The sequence below is a fragment of the Centruroides sculpturatus genome, unplaced genomic scaffold (genome assembly GCF_000671375.1).
Source record: "Centruroides sculpturatus isolate CEXI.00-Female unplaced genomic scaffold, Cexi_2.0 scaffold435, whole genome shotgun sequence".
In the NCBI taxonomy this organism is placed as follows: Eukaryota; Metazoa; Arthropoda; class Arachnida; order Scorpiones; family Buthidae; genus Centruroides; species Centruroides sculpturatus.
The window spans coordinates 105,691-122,680 of record NW_019384953.1 but is presented as its reverse complement, the minus strand read 5'-3'; the positions used below and the strand labels follow the sequence as shown (position 1 = coordinate 122,680).

Genomic DNA, 16,990 nt, shown 5'->3' with positions numbered 1-16,990 from the left:
AAACTAGCAGGTGGGCCCGGCGTTGCTCGGGCAAAAGTAACGATAACTAAGATAAACTAAGATAAAGTAAACTAAGATAAACTAAGATAAAGTAAACTAAGATAAAGATTATTACGTTACAGTCAACCTTACCCGTTTTCACAGAATGCAAGAATTGGGTCCTCTTGTTTCCAGACTAATTAGAGAATTTTTAGATGGGTCTAAAAAAATGTTCGATTTCCCGCAAAAACGAAAAAAACTGCATCTGCGTATCACACGTCGCTTTCTCTTAACAATTCCATTGTTACGTAACATTTCCATTGTTGACACTTCCATTGTTACTTAGCACTACCATTGTTACTTAAAACTTCTATTGTTGATGGAAGTGTTAAGCCTTAATCCTGTCCCTCTCCCCCGTGGGGAAGAATTTCGAAAAATCCCTTCTTAGCGTTCTCCTAACGTACCCTAACTGTGTACTAAATTTCAAATTTCAACATCTAACCGTTTGGGATCGTATCCATAATGTATATAGAAATTTTAATTATGTCTCTCTCCCCCGGGGGAGAATTTCGAAAAATCCCTTCTTAGTGTGCGTTTTCGTGACGTTTTCTAACTGTGTACCAAATTTCAACTTTCAACTCCTAACCGTTTGGGCTCTGCGCTTATTATTATTATTATCAACCCGTCTCGATTATATATTAGATTGTTTTCTTTTTCAATATCGAATTGAATATTTTCGTTAAATTTGTTAACAGTGTTCAGAATATTATCATCGTTTGTTATTCTGTTATTGTATATTATTAAGTAGTCGTCGGCGTATCTTATTACTAGTTTTATGCCTGGGATATTATTTATTTTTTCATCTATGTTTATCATAGCTAATTCAGCGAATTTTGGTAATGTTTTAAACCGTAACGTTTTCCTGACAAATTGCTGTTTGATCGTCCACAAAAATTAACGTTTGGATTACAAAGACGCTACACACAGAATTTGAAGATACAGCAACCAAGTCTTCTACATTAATAAATATGTAAACTTTTTATAACAAAATCTCATAATAGATGGCGCGACATACAATTTTATTTATTTATTTTTATTAATAACACTTAAATTATTTTTAAAATAAAATCTCAGAATAGCCGGAAAACAGACAACTCGTTGCTAGATTTTTTTTGGTTTTTCTATTTTAACTACGTTCGAATTCATACTTTTTTACTAACTATTCGTGAAATGTAGCGATCAATTATTAATTAACTATTAAGTTTATTAAAATTTTTTAGAAATCGCTTCTGATGCTATAATCCAGTTTAAAATTTACGGGTTTGGTTTATTCCCCCTTCATTATATTATAACTAGCTGCAAAGACCCGCTTCGCTGGGCAAAAAGTAACGATAGAAAAGATTAAGATAATTACATTATAGCCAATCTTATCCGTTTTCACAGAATGCAAGAATTAGGTCCCCCGTTTCCAAACTAATTAGAGAAATTTTACGTTAAGTCAAACGAACTATTTTCAACGTTTCTGGAACGTTTACAATCGTTCTATAATCGAACCAATATTCGAATTTCGCGTTCGAATCTAATTCGAACAAATTCGAACAAAACATTCGAAATAGAAAGCCACTTTCAACCACTTTCACGCCCATATCTCCCGCTTATAGCTATCGAGACGCAACCCCCTGGTGCACGAATGGAGACTTGGGGCTACTACCACATGCAAACACTATTCACGTGCGATGTGTAGTTTTGGCGGAAAAGTGAAATATAGGGACATACATGTCCATTTATATATATATATATAGATATAGATATAGATATAGATATAGATGATAGGAGAATACATCAAACTCGATTTATTTATAAGCTATAATACTATAATGTGGGGTCACAACTACAGTAATAAAAAGTTAAATGAGAAAATCAAAAGAAAGTAATTTATGATAATTATAGACGTTAAAAAATTATTTTTTCTACTTTGAAGTTACCGATCCTGCTAAAATTTCAAATCAAATTATTCATAAATATATACGAAGATATTATGGCCTCAGTCTACCGTTTTTGGGAAATCCAAAATCAAAGGTAAGCGATTAGTTCAAAAATTCTTGATGGGTCCCGAATATTTCAAGTTCCAGGTAACTCGGGTTCCTTCCATTTTTACTCGAATATTATAATTATATTACCCCATTGTGTATTTCGCCGAGAGGTTGTTGTTTAATCAGGCCTGCAATGGGGAAGCACTCTTTATGGTCACAGAGCGAAAAGAGCCAGTGTAAAAAGACCCTCTTAAATAATAGAAAAATTATTGTAAATATGAACTCGATATGCGATATATATTTTGTATTTCTTAAATTATTTTTAAATGTAACTTAAAATCGCATAAATCGAATTAGTGTACTCACCTTGGTTTTGTCGAATTTATTCTGTTACACGAAACGAAAACTGAAGTTTATCTCGATATCTAAAAAAAAACCTGTTTTATTATGACGTTGCGGTTTTTTATGATTCTTGACACACCACTTCTTAGTTTAATACGGATTTATGTAAATATTAAAAAATATTCTTATCTATTTGATATATAAGCACTCTTTTCTTCAGAGTAGTTTGTTGCCTTGAGGTTTTTTCTGTGTGTATTAATGTGTGTTGAAAACACGATTTTGTTCGGATATTTTGAAGCGTAATAATCCCGTGTGTTTTTGTCGAAAACTTTTGAAATTCGTATATTAAGGTGGTTGACAGTGTTAAATTTTAGCGATTAAAGTTTGAGGTTGTGAAGAGATACACGAGGTTATCCGTTACATCACTAGTAGGGTCGAACTTAATATTTTACTCGTTATTAGCACTTACAATTTTTTTATAAAACTCATCATTACCATCAAAATTTAGCTTTTTGCTATTTTATAATAATTAACAATATAAAAAAATGTTTCAATTAAATATCATAGCAGATGGCACCACCACAATTTTAACTTTTTTGCCGGGAATGGAACGCAACTCGTGGCTGCAATGTTCTTATTAGTTCATTAATAACAGAACTTTATAATATGTAACTCTATTGCTCAACTTTTTGAAATCGGTGATTGCCCTTAATCAATAAATCGAAATTAGTAATTAATTGTTTGTTTGTTTGTTAAATTTTTATTGATGTAAATAAAACAAAGATCTCCCTGATTTGTGTTTATCTGCAATTTGTGAGCACATGTTTCTGGTGTCTTTCATATGACTAACCTTCTGATAGTATTTCTGTAAAGTTTCTATAGTTTGACCTCGATAAAAATAAACGAATTAATAATTTGAATAAAAAAACAAATATTTTAATAGATAAATAAACTTTTCTCCGATATAACCTTCATAAATATTTTGAAGGTAAAATAACTCAACATTACAAAACTATATCTATATCAATATCTATATACAGTAGATCCCCCTATAAAACCGTTTCCTATAGTTATGATTCCTATAAAAATTGTGGCAGTATCCGTAAACAACGGTAAAAATAACTCCTATAATACGTAAAACGTCATCGGGCAGCCGAACTACTTTCCCGCCGTCCGTAGCGCCACGCTACGGATGTTTAGGCGGATAAATTGAGTTTAGTATCGTCTGTTCATATAATTATATATAAATTAGGTACTGTACATATAATTATATATTAATTATATATAAATTAGGTACTGTATATATAATTATATATTAACTTAATTTATTGTAACTTTATTATAATTAAATATATATTTTTCGCCGTCTAGCGTCACGCTACGGCGAGTTAGGCGACCTATCGTCTGTCCAGTACTGTAATTTTATACATTTCTTGTGAAAGAAACATTTCTTATTTAACGGCCATAAAAATTATTTATATTAAGGATGTCTCCAAAGGTCAACGAAGTTTTCGCAGAAAAATAATATCAGAAATCGCGGCCGCGGTTTGATGCGCTGTTCCGCGACGAAACCAAGCTTTAGCAACGGGCGTAGTCGAACGGTACACACTCGGTAAGCAATCCTACAATTTTTTGTTTATAACGTAGTTTATACGGATTATTTTCAAAAAAATATACGTATTTTGGAAATGTTGAGTCGAATTAGTCTAGAATCGATTAATTTTATGAAAGAAAACCTTTCAAACAGCCGTAGTCCGTAAACTATGATTCCTACAAAATTGATTCATAAAGAACGGAACGTATCTACCGTCTTATAGGGGGATCTACTGTAATTTTTATTTTTATTGTTTGACTTATTGGTTAAATTCCATAATCTACAATAAATAATTAGCTGTTATTAACCTGTAATACGTTATTATGATTTTTGATCCATTGACTCGGATAGATGGTAACAAGTAATTCGAAGAATCATGACTAAAATACCAATTAGATTACATTCGAAATTTTAATCATAAATAATAAAAATTGATATGAAGAAGAAGCTGACAATTTTGCCTTGGGAAAGGCCAAAAAATATACAATATACACCAATTCTTTGACATGGAAGTTTTTTTAAACATGTTTTTTTCTTTCTTCATGAATTTGAACGTTTAACTAAATATAATTCTTACTGAAAAGAGAAATTTTAAAATATATATATACATTTTATTTTAAATTATATACAGTAGACCCACCTATAACACGGTAGGTACGTTCCGTTTTATATGAATTCGTGTTTTACGAACACTTAAGTACAGAAGCCAATCACGGTCCGGCACGTATACAGTTCAGGGACTACGGCTGTTTGAAAGGTTTTTTCCATAAAATTAATAGATTCTAGACTAATTTGACTCAATATTTCCAAAACACGTATAATTTTTTGGGAATAATCAATGTAAACTACGCTATAAACAAAAAATTGTAGGATTACTTGCTGAGTGTGCACCGTTCGACGACGCCATTGCTTAACCTTGTTTTCGTGGTGGAGCGGCGCATCGAACGGCGGGCGCGTGTTTTCTAATAAGTTATTTTTCTGCAAAAGATTCGGTGAACTTTGGAGATATCATTAATATAAATATAATTTTTATGGCCGTTAAATAATAAATGGTTTTTAGGAGGAATCATATATAGGCCGTTAAATTTCATAGGAAACATCAATAAAGGAGAAATCGAAGTTTCTACCCGATCAAAAATGTCTTAAATATTTTTTTCCTCCGTTCGTGAGTTATGAAGAAAAATCCTCTAGAGACTTTTTTACTGTTTAGAAAGAATATTTATAACAGTTTTCGGCTTTAAAGTTTTGTTATAGATAACCGAGTTGCACTTCAGATTAGAAATCCATCATTGTTCATCGAAAAACATTAATGCAGAGCTAGCTGGATCCGGATTTATTTTTCTTTTCTTCTTATTTAAATAACAGAATGAATAATCTTATTTATATTTCGAATTTGTTGACAACCGACAAAAGTTGCAACCGACCGAGATATATCCAAACCCAACTCTGTTATAGCATTATTTCTTTCTTTCTTTTGATAGGCCGTTAAATTTTATAATAAAAAAAGTAAACCGATCTTAATTTCGAATGCCTACTCGCTTAGAAAAAAATAACTAATTCAACAATATTTAATAATTAAATAAAATATATTAACCTTTGCCTTATTGTTAATATAAAATTAATTTAATTAGGATTTGTGATTAGTACAGCCCAAACTACATATATTAAGCTTTTTCTATTCGATAATAATTAATTATATAAATAATTAGAAATAAAGGTTTTTTCTTCCAATAGTGAGACTAGTGATATCCATTTCCCACAAGTAATATTTCCTTATTTCCTTTTACAAGGATCTTAGGTTCAACAATGTGGTTCATAACATAGCAAAGGTTAAAATGTGGTTGTTCATAGTAAATATTTTCACAAGTCGAAAACTAAATTTTCTTCAAAAACAAACTATATCTGTTATAAAAACACAAGAACACTTATATTTTTTAAAAGAAAAAAACACCGTCCAAAATAATCAATGTAGTGAGTATGGTACGGATCAGTCTGACCTCAATATACTATATAGGCTAAATAAACAATTATATAGCCGAGAGTAAAGCATTTCAACACCTGGCCCCTACGTAGATTATTAAAATATTGTTATATCGAGGATTAAGTACTGAAGGATAAAAAATAGCTAAATTCGAGATGAAACAGTCTGCATTTATACTACGTATCTAATTGCTTAAATCTAAAATCAAGGGGCAAACAAAACAAACTAAATTTAGATGAAAAAAATAGATTTTAAAGTGACAATCCTACCCAGCACGTAATACAGACTTCGATGTTTTGATTTAAAGTAAACTGGCGGTCGATAGTACCCATCGTTGCTACCAAGAGCGCTGTATCGAAGGTAACAGCCACTCTATGTAGTATATTCTAGTTCTTCGTGTTTTAGCAAAGGGCTACATACAGCTATATTTAGCGATATAATACCAAAGGGCTTTATAAAGCTATATTTAGCCATATAAATACCAAAGAGCTATATAAAGCTATATTTAGCCATATAAATACCGAAGGCCTATATTTAGCCATATAAAGCTTCATCACATTTCTACACTTTAGATCCAGTTTTACACAGACTTTCCTTCAGAGAAGCATCGTTATTTTACAGTGTGCCCAATATTAACATTGTATTTCTGATTTGCATTTTAACTATATTTAAAGCATTTAATTTTAAACTAATTTCAATATAAATATTTAAAATTGACTTAAACTACACTTTACGCTAAGAGCGGAGAGCTCTGATGAATGTAATTTAGAACATTCCTTGGAAAACTCCTTCCGTTGTGCAGACTAAACAATGTTGCAAAAACTGAACTTCTTTTCTTACGTTATTGTAAAAAGATGTATCAACACTTTACTTGCAACATTGTTATATAGGCCTATATTTAGCACAGACAATGAAAAGGATGAGCCAAAAAGAGTCGAAATTTAAAGTTGTATTGAATTACAAAACGAAATACAAATCCAGCAACGAACTGCGTAACTTTTCCGGCGAGACTTCAAATTTGTGTGTAGCGCCATCTGTTATGCTATTTTATTTATAAATTTTTTAGTATTAATTATTATAAAATAGCTAAACACCAACCAATTGCCGAAATTCTATCGGACTAGTTTAAGGCTGATTACTAAATGAATTACGTAACCGATTTGGCACTAGAGGTAAGCGTTAGGCGCCATCTCTTATTAACATTAATAATTATAAATGAATTAATTAATTTAAATAATTTAGAACCGCTGGGAAAAAGAATCGGCTTGGAGCGGGACTCGAATCCACAACTCCTGCTTACCGTGCAGATGGGTTGCCAGTCCGATCTCCTGTTCCAGCGTATAGAAGCTAACGTTACAACCATCGACGGTTATTTTATATATCGGGTTTACAGATGTTTGTATATTATGAAATAGCAAAAAGCTTTATTTTGACGGTAGAGATGAGTTTTATAAGATAACACAAATTCTAATAACAAGTGAAAAACGTCAATAATTCTTACCTTACTCGAAATATGAGACACGAGTTTGCTTTAACTCGTATTCTTTGACTTTTAACTCCAAAAATATATCATCAATCCCTAATACACAAACCTCCTTGCAAATTTTCAAAAGTTTTCGACAGTAGACACAAGAGTTATAAACATTTAACATGTGTTAGTGTGTTTGGGAGCACACAAAACACACTAACACTAGCAGATACAGAAAAAACCTTCAACTGTTTTCTGACGTTTCAAGATCCTCCGAGTCTAAAAATATAAAAAGTCTTGAAGACGGGAGTCATTTTTTGGCCAATTTCCATGCTTACTGTTTGTTATATATAACATCACGTAAAGTAAATACTGTATTACAAAAATTCGCTTAATCGAATCTAAAATTATACATCAATTTTAATTTTACTCAACATTATATTTATACTCAACATAGTAAAATAGAAAAAACCTTAATTTTGTTCTAATTTTAATTAATATTTCTACTTACTTATAACCTTTTTAAATGCTTGAAGTGCTTTATCATCCCAAGGAAATTCCTCTTCTTTTTCTTTTGGAAATGTTGAATCTTTAATCTCCATTGCGCTTATAAAATTCTGTAAACATTATATAATTTCAATTGAAAATGTTTGAACGTTTATAATTAATATTTAAAACGTTTTACGAAAACGAAATTATACTTTATCTTCATTCTTACAAGTTTACTCAGATTAGAAAAGAACTGGCATTTTTATTGCAATTTTCTTATTAATTATCTAGGGAAATTTAATTACTTCAATGTCACAATTACTTGTTTGTCAAAATTCTAATCATTAGCTTTGCATAAATAATTATAATCGGCTTTATTAAGGACTTAATTGAATAATCTATCGTTCAATTGAATAATCTATCGTTTTTAGCCTTTAATGTTGTTTTATTTTTCATAGTCTATATCAAAACAGAGAGCAAAACAGGACTGAAACAAAGAAACTCTCTGTCTCCCGTTCTCTTAATAACATCGCTGTAGAAAATGTCAGAATGGCCCAAGAGATAAACAATAAAAAGGAAAATGACTTAAGTGACCAACTGCCACTACTAGCGTATGCGGATGAGTTTTTCATAATTGGAGCATCTCAAGGAAAGGTGACGAGATTAACGTCAAAATTAGCAACAGCTGGCAAGATCGTGGGTCTGATCATCAATGAAGAGAAGACTGAATGGATAGTTATTTCTAATAAGGAAGAATCCCACAAAAAACATTTCACCGACAATATGACATTTAGTATTACGGAATCCTTCGAGTAGGGGAACCAGGGGCTTCCGGAATGGGAAACACGATTTACATACAGGGAGAAAACCAATTTACTCACAAGAAGTGAGTGAATTGTTTTTCTCCCTGCGCTACACTCAGACTGTGACAACACGGCAGAGTGAATACTTAGTTACCGAGATTCGCTTTGTCGTTGATCAATAAACCTTGTGTCGTGATTTTTTGATGAAATTACAAGTGTATTGACATTAAAACAATGTAAGTATAGGGTATATTTTATAATTTAAACAAATTTATATAGTCTAGTTTATTAAAGATTTGTTTGTTTGTAATTTTAGAATGAAATAACGCAAAAAGTAATCATAAACGTTTTTCTTACTTGACTTTTAGAGTATGTGCTTTGAGGCACAACCGGTGGAGCACAATGAGACGGTTTCATGTAAGAGAAAAGTAAAAGGAAAAAAATAAAGCCTAGTAAAAAAGAAGAAAAAGGAAACGATTACTCGGAAGGAGAAAATGTTACGACTTGTTTTTACTGCACCGAGGCTTACTCACAGTCGACTGAGTGTTGGTGTTCATGTGTCGCATGCAAAAAAATGGGCTCATATTTTTTTTTTTAATATTTGAGCACTAATCTCATACCCCAATCTGCCCCGAGTGCGGGGTGAAACGGGATGTGGCCAAGGATTTTTTAATGATTTATTTTTCATACAAAATTATTGATTTTTTAAAATCTAATTTAAATAATTATGTGCCAAACATAATAAATAAAGGATATAACGTAATATTTTTGTTATTTTTCATTTATTGTTGACATAATTTTAACTTTTTTATTAGCTACTCCGTTCAGCCCCGTGTTCCCCTTCTTAGGAACTGACATAAACAGAAACAATGACATCAAGGAGATAGGGACTCGTTAGCTAAAAGAAAACAAAATCTACTTCGAGTTCACAAATATACTAAAAAAGTAGACTCTTTAGCAAAAGAATGAAGCTAACTGTATATGAGTCGCTTATAGACCTGCGATTCTGTATGGATAAATCAGGAAAAACTAAAAGTACAGAAATTTGAAAAAAATACTAAGGAAAATCTTCCAACTTGTGGAAGACAACGATGATAATGGTATCAGAAGAATATGAAGGTAAAGAACAAACTAGAAACTGCAGACAACCTACGGCAAGAACATGATCACACAGGTGATTAAGGCCAAAAGATTACAGTGACTAAGTCATGTCGTAAGACTTCCTATAATGGTACAGCTTCACGAGGGATCTACTATGAGAGGAAAGGGAAGAGGCCAAAAGGCCGTCCTAGAAAAAGGAGTCACTGAAGATCTTCGATACGTCGGGGTCGAAGATTGGCAAAGGCAGGCTATAGACCGAACGAGAGGATAAGAGAAGGATTGTGACTACGGATAAGAGCCTCCAAGGCCCATAATGCCAGACGATAAAGAAAGAAGATAAAGTCTAAATCAATTAAACAAATATACTTGAGAGCTTATCATACTGGTGAACGAGAATTAATTTACAAAATCTTTAATAATTCTCTACAGTAAGATATGGCTCTTTTGATAATATATATTATATAGAGCATTTAAAATGTATTTCGAACCAATACATCCCTCTTCAGTTTATGTTCATAAAATTATACAAATACAAAAGATAAATTTATACAAAATATAAAATTAAAGTGTAAGGGTGCGACTATGCAGACGCGAGCGAGCGAATTCTCCGAGCGAGCGAGAATATGTGGCGAGAAGAGGTGATGACGTTTCTCGCTCTTTATGTTTCTCGCTCTCGTTTATACGATCACACAGACGCGAACGAACGAGAGAAAGTGGCGTGAAGTTGACGAGTCACGTGTTCTTGTGTTCCCTGACGAATAAAAGAAAATGGTTCGACATCGACGCATATTACTAGCGAAGAAAAAGTTGCTATTACTAGGATTACTTCATGAAGAAGTAAAAATAAAAAGAAGATACGGTGTCCATCCCCTCTGGAAACAGCGAAAGGCTAAAGGACATTATCATAATTTGGTAAGAAAACAGAATTTGTATAACATCATGTTTGTCTATAGTTGAAAAATATTAAAACAAAATTTTTTTTATATATAGATGAAAGATATGAGGAATAATCATTCCTCATTTTTTAGAAATTATTTAAGAATGGCTCCGTCACTATTTGATAAATTATTAACGCTGATAGCTGATCAATTACAAAAATACAGCAATAATGAGCCTATTTCTCCTGGTGAACGTTTAGCTATTACATTAAGGTAAAATTCGAATATAATAGTTCAGATAAAAATTTAGAATTTGATAGTTTATCAACTAATTAAATGCTTTTTTAGATTTTTGGCAACTGGAGACTCTTACAAGTCTTTAGCCTATGCATTTTATGTAGGATTCTCCACAATCCAAAAAATAATACCAGAGACTTGCCAAGTTATTTGGGACACACTTAAAGAAAAATACATTCCGGTGAGTATTCATGTATGTCTGGTATATAAAATAGAAAATATACACTATAATGCTATGTAAAATTTCATACATAATTGTAATTAAGTATTGTGATGATTCTATACTTTTGTACTGCATTTTATTCTAATATATATATATATTACATTAGTTTATTCTGAAATATATCTGTTGTACTGTGCATTCCTTGCAGGAACCTACTGAACAGATATGGAGGAAGTCTGCCATAGAATTTGAAAGATTATGGCAATTCCCAAATTGCTGTGGAGCAGTTGATGGCAAGCATGTCAACATTCAGCAGCCTGCAAATAGTGGCTCTCAATTTTACAATTATAAGGTGATTTTCAAAATGAATGAATAACTTCTTCATATAAATGATTGCATTGCTTTTCTAATCATTTCATCTTATTTTAAAACATCAGTTTCTCATAATGAATATATTTTTATTATAGAGTAAACATAATGCATTTTATATCACTTATTTATGATTTTAGAAAAACAGTTTCTGATGGATAATCTTAATAATTTCAATCAAGGAATTGTGTTCTATTAACCTATATACTATTTTAAAAGCATGATAAAATTAGTAATGCTTAACTATGTCAAGAAATTTGAAATAGATATATAAAATTCAAGAATTTTAATTTGATTAAATTTCTTCCAGGGAACTAACTCCATTGTATTGTTAGGTATTGCTGATGCACATTGCAAATTCTTAGCTGTTGATGTTGGTGCATATGGCTCATTTTCTGATGGAGGAGTTCTGAAAGCATCAGCACTAGGCAAAAATTTGAAAAATGGAACATTGGGGATACCAAGTTCAAGTATTCTGCCCAATTCAAATACTGTAGCACCACATGTGTTGATAGGAGATGAAGCATTTCAACTCCGCCCAGATTTTATGAGACCATATCCTGGTAGACAACTTTCCCCTTTGCAGAGTGTGTTTAATTATCGCTTAAGTCGAGCAAGGTATATTTATATTTTCTTTACATTATTTGTATCTAGAATTATAACTATTAATTAATGTATTTGTAGGCGTTGTATTGAATGTGCCTTTGGTATACTTGCCAATCGATGGAGAATTTTTCGAAGACCCATTGCTTTAGCACCAAATAATACAGATAAAATAATAAAGGCAGCTGTTGTGTTACACAATTATATGATCACTGAGAATAATTCATCAGGTATTATTTGTTACAATAATTATTTTTGTTATATATTTTATATTTATAGTATTAATGTCTTCTAGATGAAGCAGCATATTGCCCAGAAGGATACAGAGATTATTTAGATCCTAATGGTGTATTTTGCGAAGGTTCATGGCGCACAGATGAATTGTGTGAGCAATGGAAGCCATTCAAACAAAATGTATCACGCAATTTTTCAAAATTGGCTGGAGACATCAGAGACAAATTTGCCACATACTTTGTTTCAGAAGGGAATGTATCTTGGCAATGGAATAATATATATTGAAAAATAAATAAACAATTTTGTTTAACTAATTAATAAATATCACTTTATTCTGCATCGATAAAACTGTTAACAACATCTATCAATGTTCTTTCACAGTCTCTTCTTTTTTTTGATGGCACTTGTACCAACAAACTATCAAGATATAACGCGAAGGGACTTGTTTTACAGTCATTCAATTCCCTGCAAAGAAATAAATTTTTAATGTTCTGAATTGTAACTTACAAAAAAATAGATTTTGACAATTATTACATATAAAAAATATATTCTCACCTATTTACATTACTAATTTCTTTTAGTAATTGTTCAGAAAAAGCTGTTCTCCTCTTCTTTGGATGTGGATGTGGATGTGATGGTGATATTTCTTCAATATTCACATCACATAAAGCCGATTCAGAACAAGTCATATTTTCTAAAATCTGAAGTATTTGAGATTTAAAAATAGAACAATAAAAACTAATTTTAAAGATTACAAAAATACAAAAGTAATACATACTTCTGATGCAGTTAGTTGTATATTTTCATTTGTTTCATTTTCTACAACATTTGAATGTGTTCTGGAAGATAAGTATAATAATACTATTATATAAAATTTTCTACTTGTACCTTAAATAAATTTCATTTTTTTAGTAGTTTTCTATCATTATTTTAAAATATTAAAGATTCTTACACTCTAGCTTCTACCACATCAGCTAAAAACTGTAATTGTGGATAGAATATCCATTTTGGCTTTGTGGCTTCTAAGCCACTTCCGCTTCTCGGCAAGCTGTTGTGGATAGCTCTGAACTGATCGCAGAGATTCTTCCACAACTTCTTGCATTTGGATACTGCAAACGTAAAAAGTAATTTATTAACAACTACTGTATAATTTAACTCATAAATAAATTATCAATTTTATATTTTGACATTAAATACAAGAGCATCTAGTTATATAGCACGTGTTCAAATATAAAGAAAAGCACGGTTTAACCGACGACACGATATAACAAAGTAATTCTGAGCATATATTAAACAGATTAAACACACTACGGGATCGTTGTTCTCTATTTTTTTTTATGTGCGAGTGTTTCTGGTAAAAAAAAGCTTATTACTAAACAGAAACTTACCGTCTAATTGAGTCGCTTCAGCTATTTCATTCCATTTTGTGTGTATGATATTGCGATTCCTGTGATCGGGAAGACGTTTATCCCATATTTCCGGGTGTAAATATACATTATTTATTAGTTTTTCTTTTATAGCTGCTACGCTGTGTTGGTCACTGGAAGAAGCCATTTTGTACTCCTTTTCGAAGGCGCATGCGCACTGTTCAGCGAGAACTGGCGAGACGCGAGAAATATCAAACCCTGTCAGATATGTGCGAGAACCAGAAATTCGCTCTCGCCAGCGAGATTTCTCGCTTCTCGCTTGTGCATGGTTTTCCTTTGCGAGAACTATATCGCTCGCAACCTCTCGCTCGCTACTAAATTCGCGTCGCATAGTCGCACCCTAACATTACGTAAATAAAAAACTATACATTAAACAGTTGTGTTAAAAATGGCGTGTTCACAATTATTTTTGGTGATGTCTAACAATTGTAAGCATTCAAGAACATCATTCTTTTCTTCTCTTAGACACTGGGAACAAAAGGAATTTTACTTGAACTGGCTGAACCAACAGTCATCGATACGCACCAACACAGCTCAGGAAGCTGTGTTGGTGCGTATAATTCGTATTTTTGAAGATCTTTATACTCGATTTAGTGCTAATTTTACAGGCCAATAAATGTCACTATATTGAACTTTTATTTTATTTAGAAGTATTTTTGAATTTTTTTTAATCTAATTTCCTGCTTACTTCGTTGAATGTGAGATTTCTTANCAATATTCACATCACATAAAGCCGATTCAGAACAAGTCATATTTTCTAAAATCTGAAGTATTTGAGATTTAAAAATAGAACAATAAAAACTAATTTTAAAGATTACAAAAATACAAAAGTAATACATACTTCTGATGCAGTTAGTTGTATATTTTCATTATTTTCATTTGTTTCATTTTCTACAACATTTGAATGTGTTCTGGAAGATAAGTATAATAATACTATTATATAAAATTTTCTACTTGTACCTTAAATAAATTTCATTTTTTTAGTAGTTTTCTATCATTATTTTAAAATATTAAAGATTCTTACACTCTAGCTTCTACCACATCAGCTAAAAACTGTAATTGTGGATAGAATATCCATTTTGGCTTTGTGGCTTCTAAGCCACTTCCGCTTCTCGGCAAGCTGTTGTGGATAGCTCTGAACTGATCGCAGAGATTCTTCCACAACTTCTTGCATTTGGATACTGCAAACGTAAAAAGTAATTTATTAACAACTACTGTATAATTTAACTCATAAATAAATTATCAATTTTATATTTTGACATTAAATACAAGAGCATCTAGTTATATAGCACGTGTTCAAATATAAAGAAAAGCACGGTATAACCGACGACACGATATAACAAAGTAATTCTGAGCATATATTAAACAGATTAAACACACTACGGAATCTTTGTTCTCTATTTTTTTTNGCATAGAGCCTTTACTACATGAAAATGAAAATTAATGAATACACTGTGTACAGTAATTTACCTGATAAGACAGACCTCAGAAAAATACTTTATGAGAGCTTTTATACTTTTATAAAGCTGTCTATAATGAAAATTAATTAACTAAGGATTTTTTTGCCCTGCCAGGGTGTGGCCGAGTTATCCGGAATGCCGGGTTATCGAGAGCCGAGTTTTCGAGGTTCTACTGTATTTATAGAATAAAAAAACCTATTGATATTTTTCAAGATAGTGACATCTAAAACTAGTTTCCAAGGTTGACTATAATAGAAACTTTACACGCAACTGTTTGATCAGATGTTGATGATAAAATTTTATATTGAAAATATTATTTTATTAAACAAGCAGTATAAAACAATAAAAAAATTTACATCAAAATCTAAAGAAATGCATTAATTTTAAGCCTGTATATTGCTGTAGTAGTATACACGTCTGAACGTTTTTTCCCTTTTACAGATTTTCTTTAAAGAAATTTATCCTTAAATTTTCATTACAGAATGAAAAAAAGGAAACAAACTTAACAAAATCGTTAATTTTCATTAATTGTTTTCATAAAATATTAATTAAATATTATCATTAAGTAAATAATAAATTTTTGTCTATAAACAAGCATTCACTATTATCAGGACTTATTATACTGGCTTAACAGACAATAATAATAAGTCCTGATAATAGTGAATGCTTGTTTATAGACGAAAATTTATAATTTAGTAAGAAAAGGACAATGAGGCATTTTAATTAAAATTGATCATTAAGTAAACCATTTAAGGCAATCGATTATTGATTGAACACCTTACTTTCGGTATTAATAACTTTTCTAAATAACATTAAGAATAACTCACATAAAAGTTTTTTATGAGAATTATATGACTTTAAAATGACAGTATCTACATTACGAACAGAAAGAACTCTACTCACCGCTGTGTTTCCAACTTTCTTCTGTGAAACGTAAGAGATTTCTAATTGTTATGGAGAATAAGACTGGTTTGACATCATAATAACCTTCGACGTCACATATAATGGTTTGCCAAGATTTTTTATCATTTCTGAATTTTATTAATTAAATATATTAAACATTTTAAATAATTTACGAATAAAATTTAGAAGAAATTCATATACGCATTTTTTCCTCGTAAAAATTAAAATAGTAAATATTGTTAATTTTTGTTATTGTTTTCACAGTTAATAAAAAATAAAATTAATTAAAATTTTCAAAAGATTTTTGCTGTGATATTAATATTTACCAAATAAATAAACTACTTGTGTACATGTTAAACTCGACTGGAAAAACTCGTTTGTCTAGTCAAGTTTAACATATACAGTACAGTATACAAGTAGTTCATTTATTGCCAGTTCATAATGCCTGCCTGCAGTTTCTAATTTATACTTTTAATTTTTTTAATTTAAAATATATGCAGTACTCTACACCTCAAATTAGTCGTTTCGGGTTATAAAGAATAATTACTCATGTCTAATTGATAATGCTTACTGCTCATACACTCATCGCGACGTTTTCATCTTTATGTTGTATAGCTTTAGGCATAGTTTTAAGTTTATTTTTTCACCTTGTATAATTTTTAAGTATACTAAAACCTTTATTTAATACCAACTGATGAGGGACTATTTTCCATTAGAAAATATCTGTAGTCCGAAATGCATTTTGGGTTTTTCGGTTTTCATACTTATGTAATCATCTTATTGCACACTCCTTTTTGTTTTATTAAATGTTTTTTACTTTGATTCCTGAGTGTCTGTGCCCATTATCATTGGTGTGATAAGCCCTT

At 31.0% G+C, this 16,990-nt stretch overlaps 2 protein-coding genes and 1 long non-coding RNA gene across 4 annotated transcripts; 1 reads left to right on the top strand and 2 right to left on the bottom strand.

The window, feature by feature from the left end:
• The first annotated feature begins 10,596 nt into the window (after positions 1–10,596).
• Positions 10,597–12,988, top strand: LOC111632328 (protein ALP1-like). 2 transcript variants are annotated; one of them, XM_023376730.1, is made up of 7 exons: positions 10,597–10,702; positions 10,781–10,941; positions 11,017–11,146; positions 11,337–11,480; positions 11,808–12,115; positions 12,182–12,330; positions 12,396–12,988. In XM_023376730.1, the coding sequence occupies exons 2-7, from the start codon at positions 10,781–10,783 to the stop codon at positions 12,617–12,619; spliced, it is 1,116 nt and encodes a 371-aa protein (XP_023232498.1). In that variant the 5' UTR covers positions 10,597–10,702; the 3' UTR covers positions 12,620–12,988. The 2 variants fall into 2 exon arrangements, with proteins under 2 accessions (XP_023232498.1, XP_023232499.1); XM_023376731.1 differs by having other exon boundaries at positions 10,662–10,941; positions 12,380–12,519.
• A 97-nt stretch (positions 12,989–13,085) lies between these two features.
• Positions 13,086–14,261, bottom strand: LOC111632298. The gene is made up of 3 exons (XM_023376697.1): positions 13,723–14,261; positions 13,287–13,443; positions 13,086–13,173 (listed from the first exon to the last, which is right to left on the bottom strand). Exons 1-3 carry the CDS (start codon positions 14,090–14,092, stop codon positions 13,086–13,088), a joined length of 615 nt encoding a protein of 204 aa, XP_023232465.1. The 5' UTR covers positions 14,093–14,261.
• A 212-nt stretch (positions 14,262–14,473) lies between these two features.
• LOC111632329 lies at positions 14,474–15,159 on the bottom strand. The gene is made up of 3 exons (XR_002757843.1): positions 14,786–15,159; positions 14,603–14,672; positions 14,474–14,525 (listed from the first exon to the last, which is right to left on the bottom strand). It is a non-coding gene; the product is annotated as an uncharacterized LOC111632329 (long non-coding RNA).
• Positions 15,160–16,990: the final 1,831 nt, after the last annotated feature.

Coding starts and splice junctions, on each gene's coding strand:
- LOC111632328 (XM_023376730.1), top strand. CDS start 10,781: ATGAAAGATATGAGGAATAATCATTCCTCATTTTTTAGAAATTATTTA. Junction 10,942..11,016: donor CGTTTAGCTATTACATTAAG/GTAAAATTCGAA, acceptor ATGCTTTTTTAG/ATTTTTGGCAACTGGAGACT. Junction 11,481..11,807: donor CTCAATTTTACAATTATAAG/GTGATTTTCAAA, acceptor AATTTCTTCCAG/GGAACTAACTCCATTGTATT.
- LOC111632298 (XM_023376697.1), bottom strand. CDS start 14,092: ATGCGACGCGAATTTAGTAGCGAGCGAGAGGTTGCGAGCGATATAGTT. Junction 13,444..13,722: donor TGAAGCGACTCAATTAGACG/GTAAGTTTCTGT, acceptor TTACGTTTGCAG/TATCCAAATGCAAGAAGTTG. Junction 13,174..13,286: donor GATGTGGTAGAAGCTAGAGT/GTAAGAATCTTT, acceptor CTTATCTTCCAG/AACACATTCAAATGTTGTAG.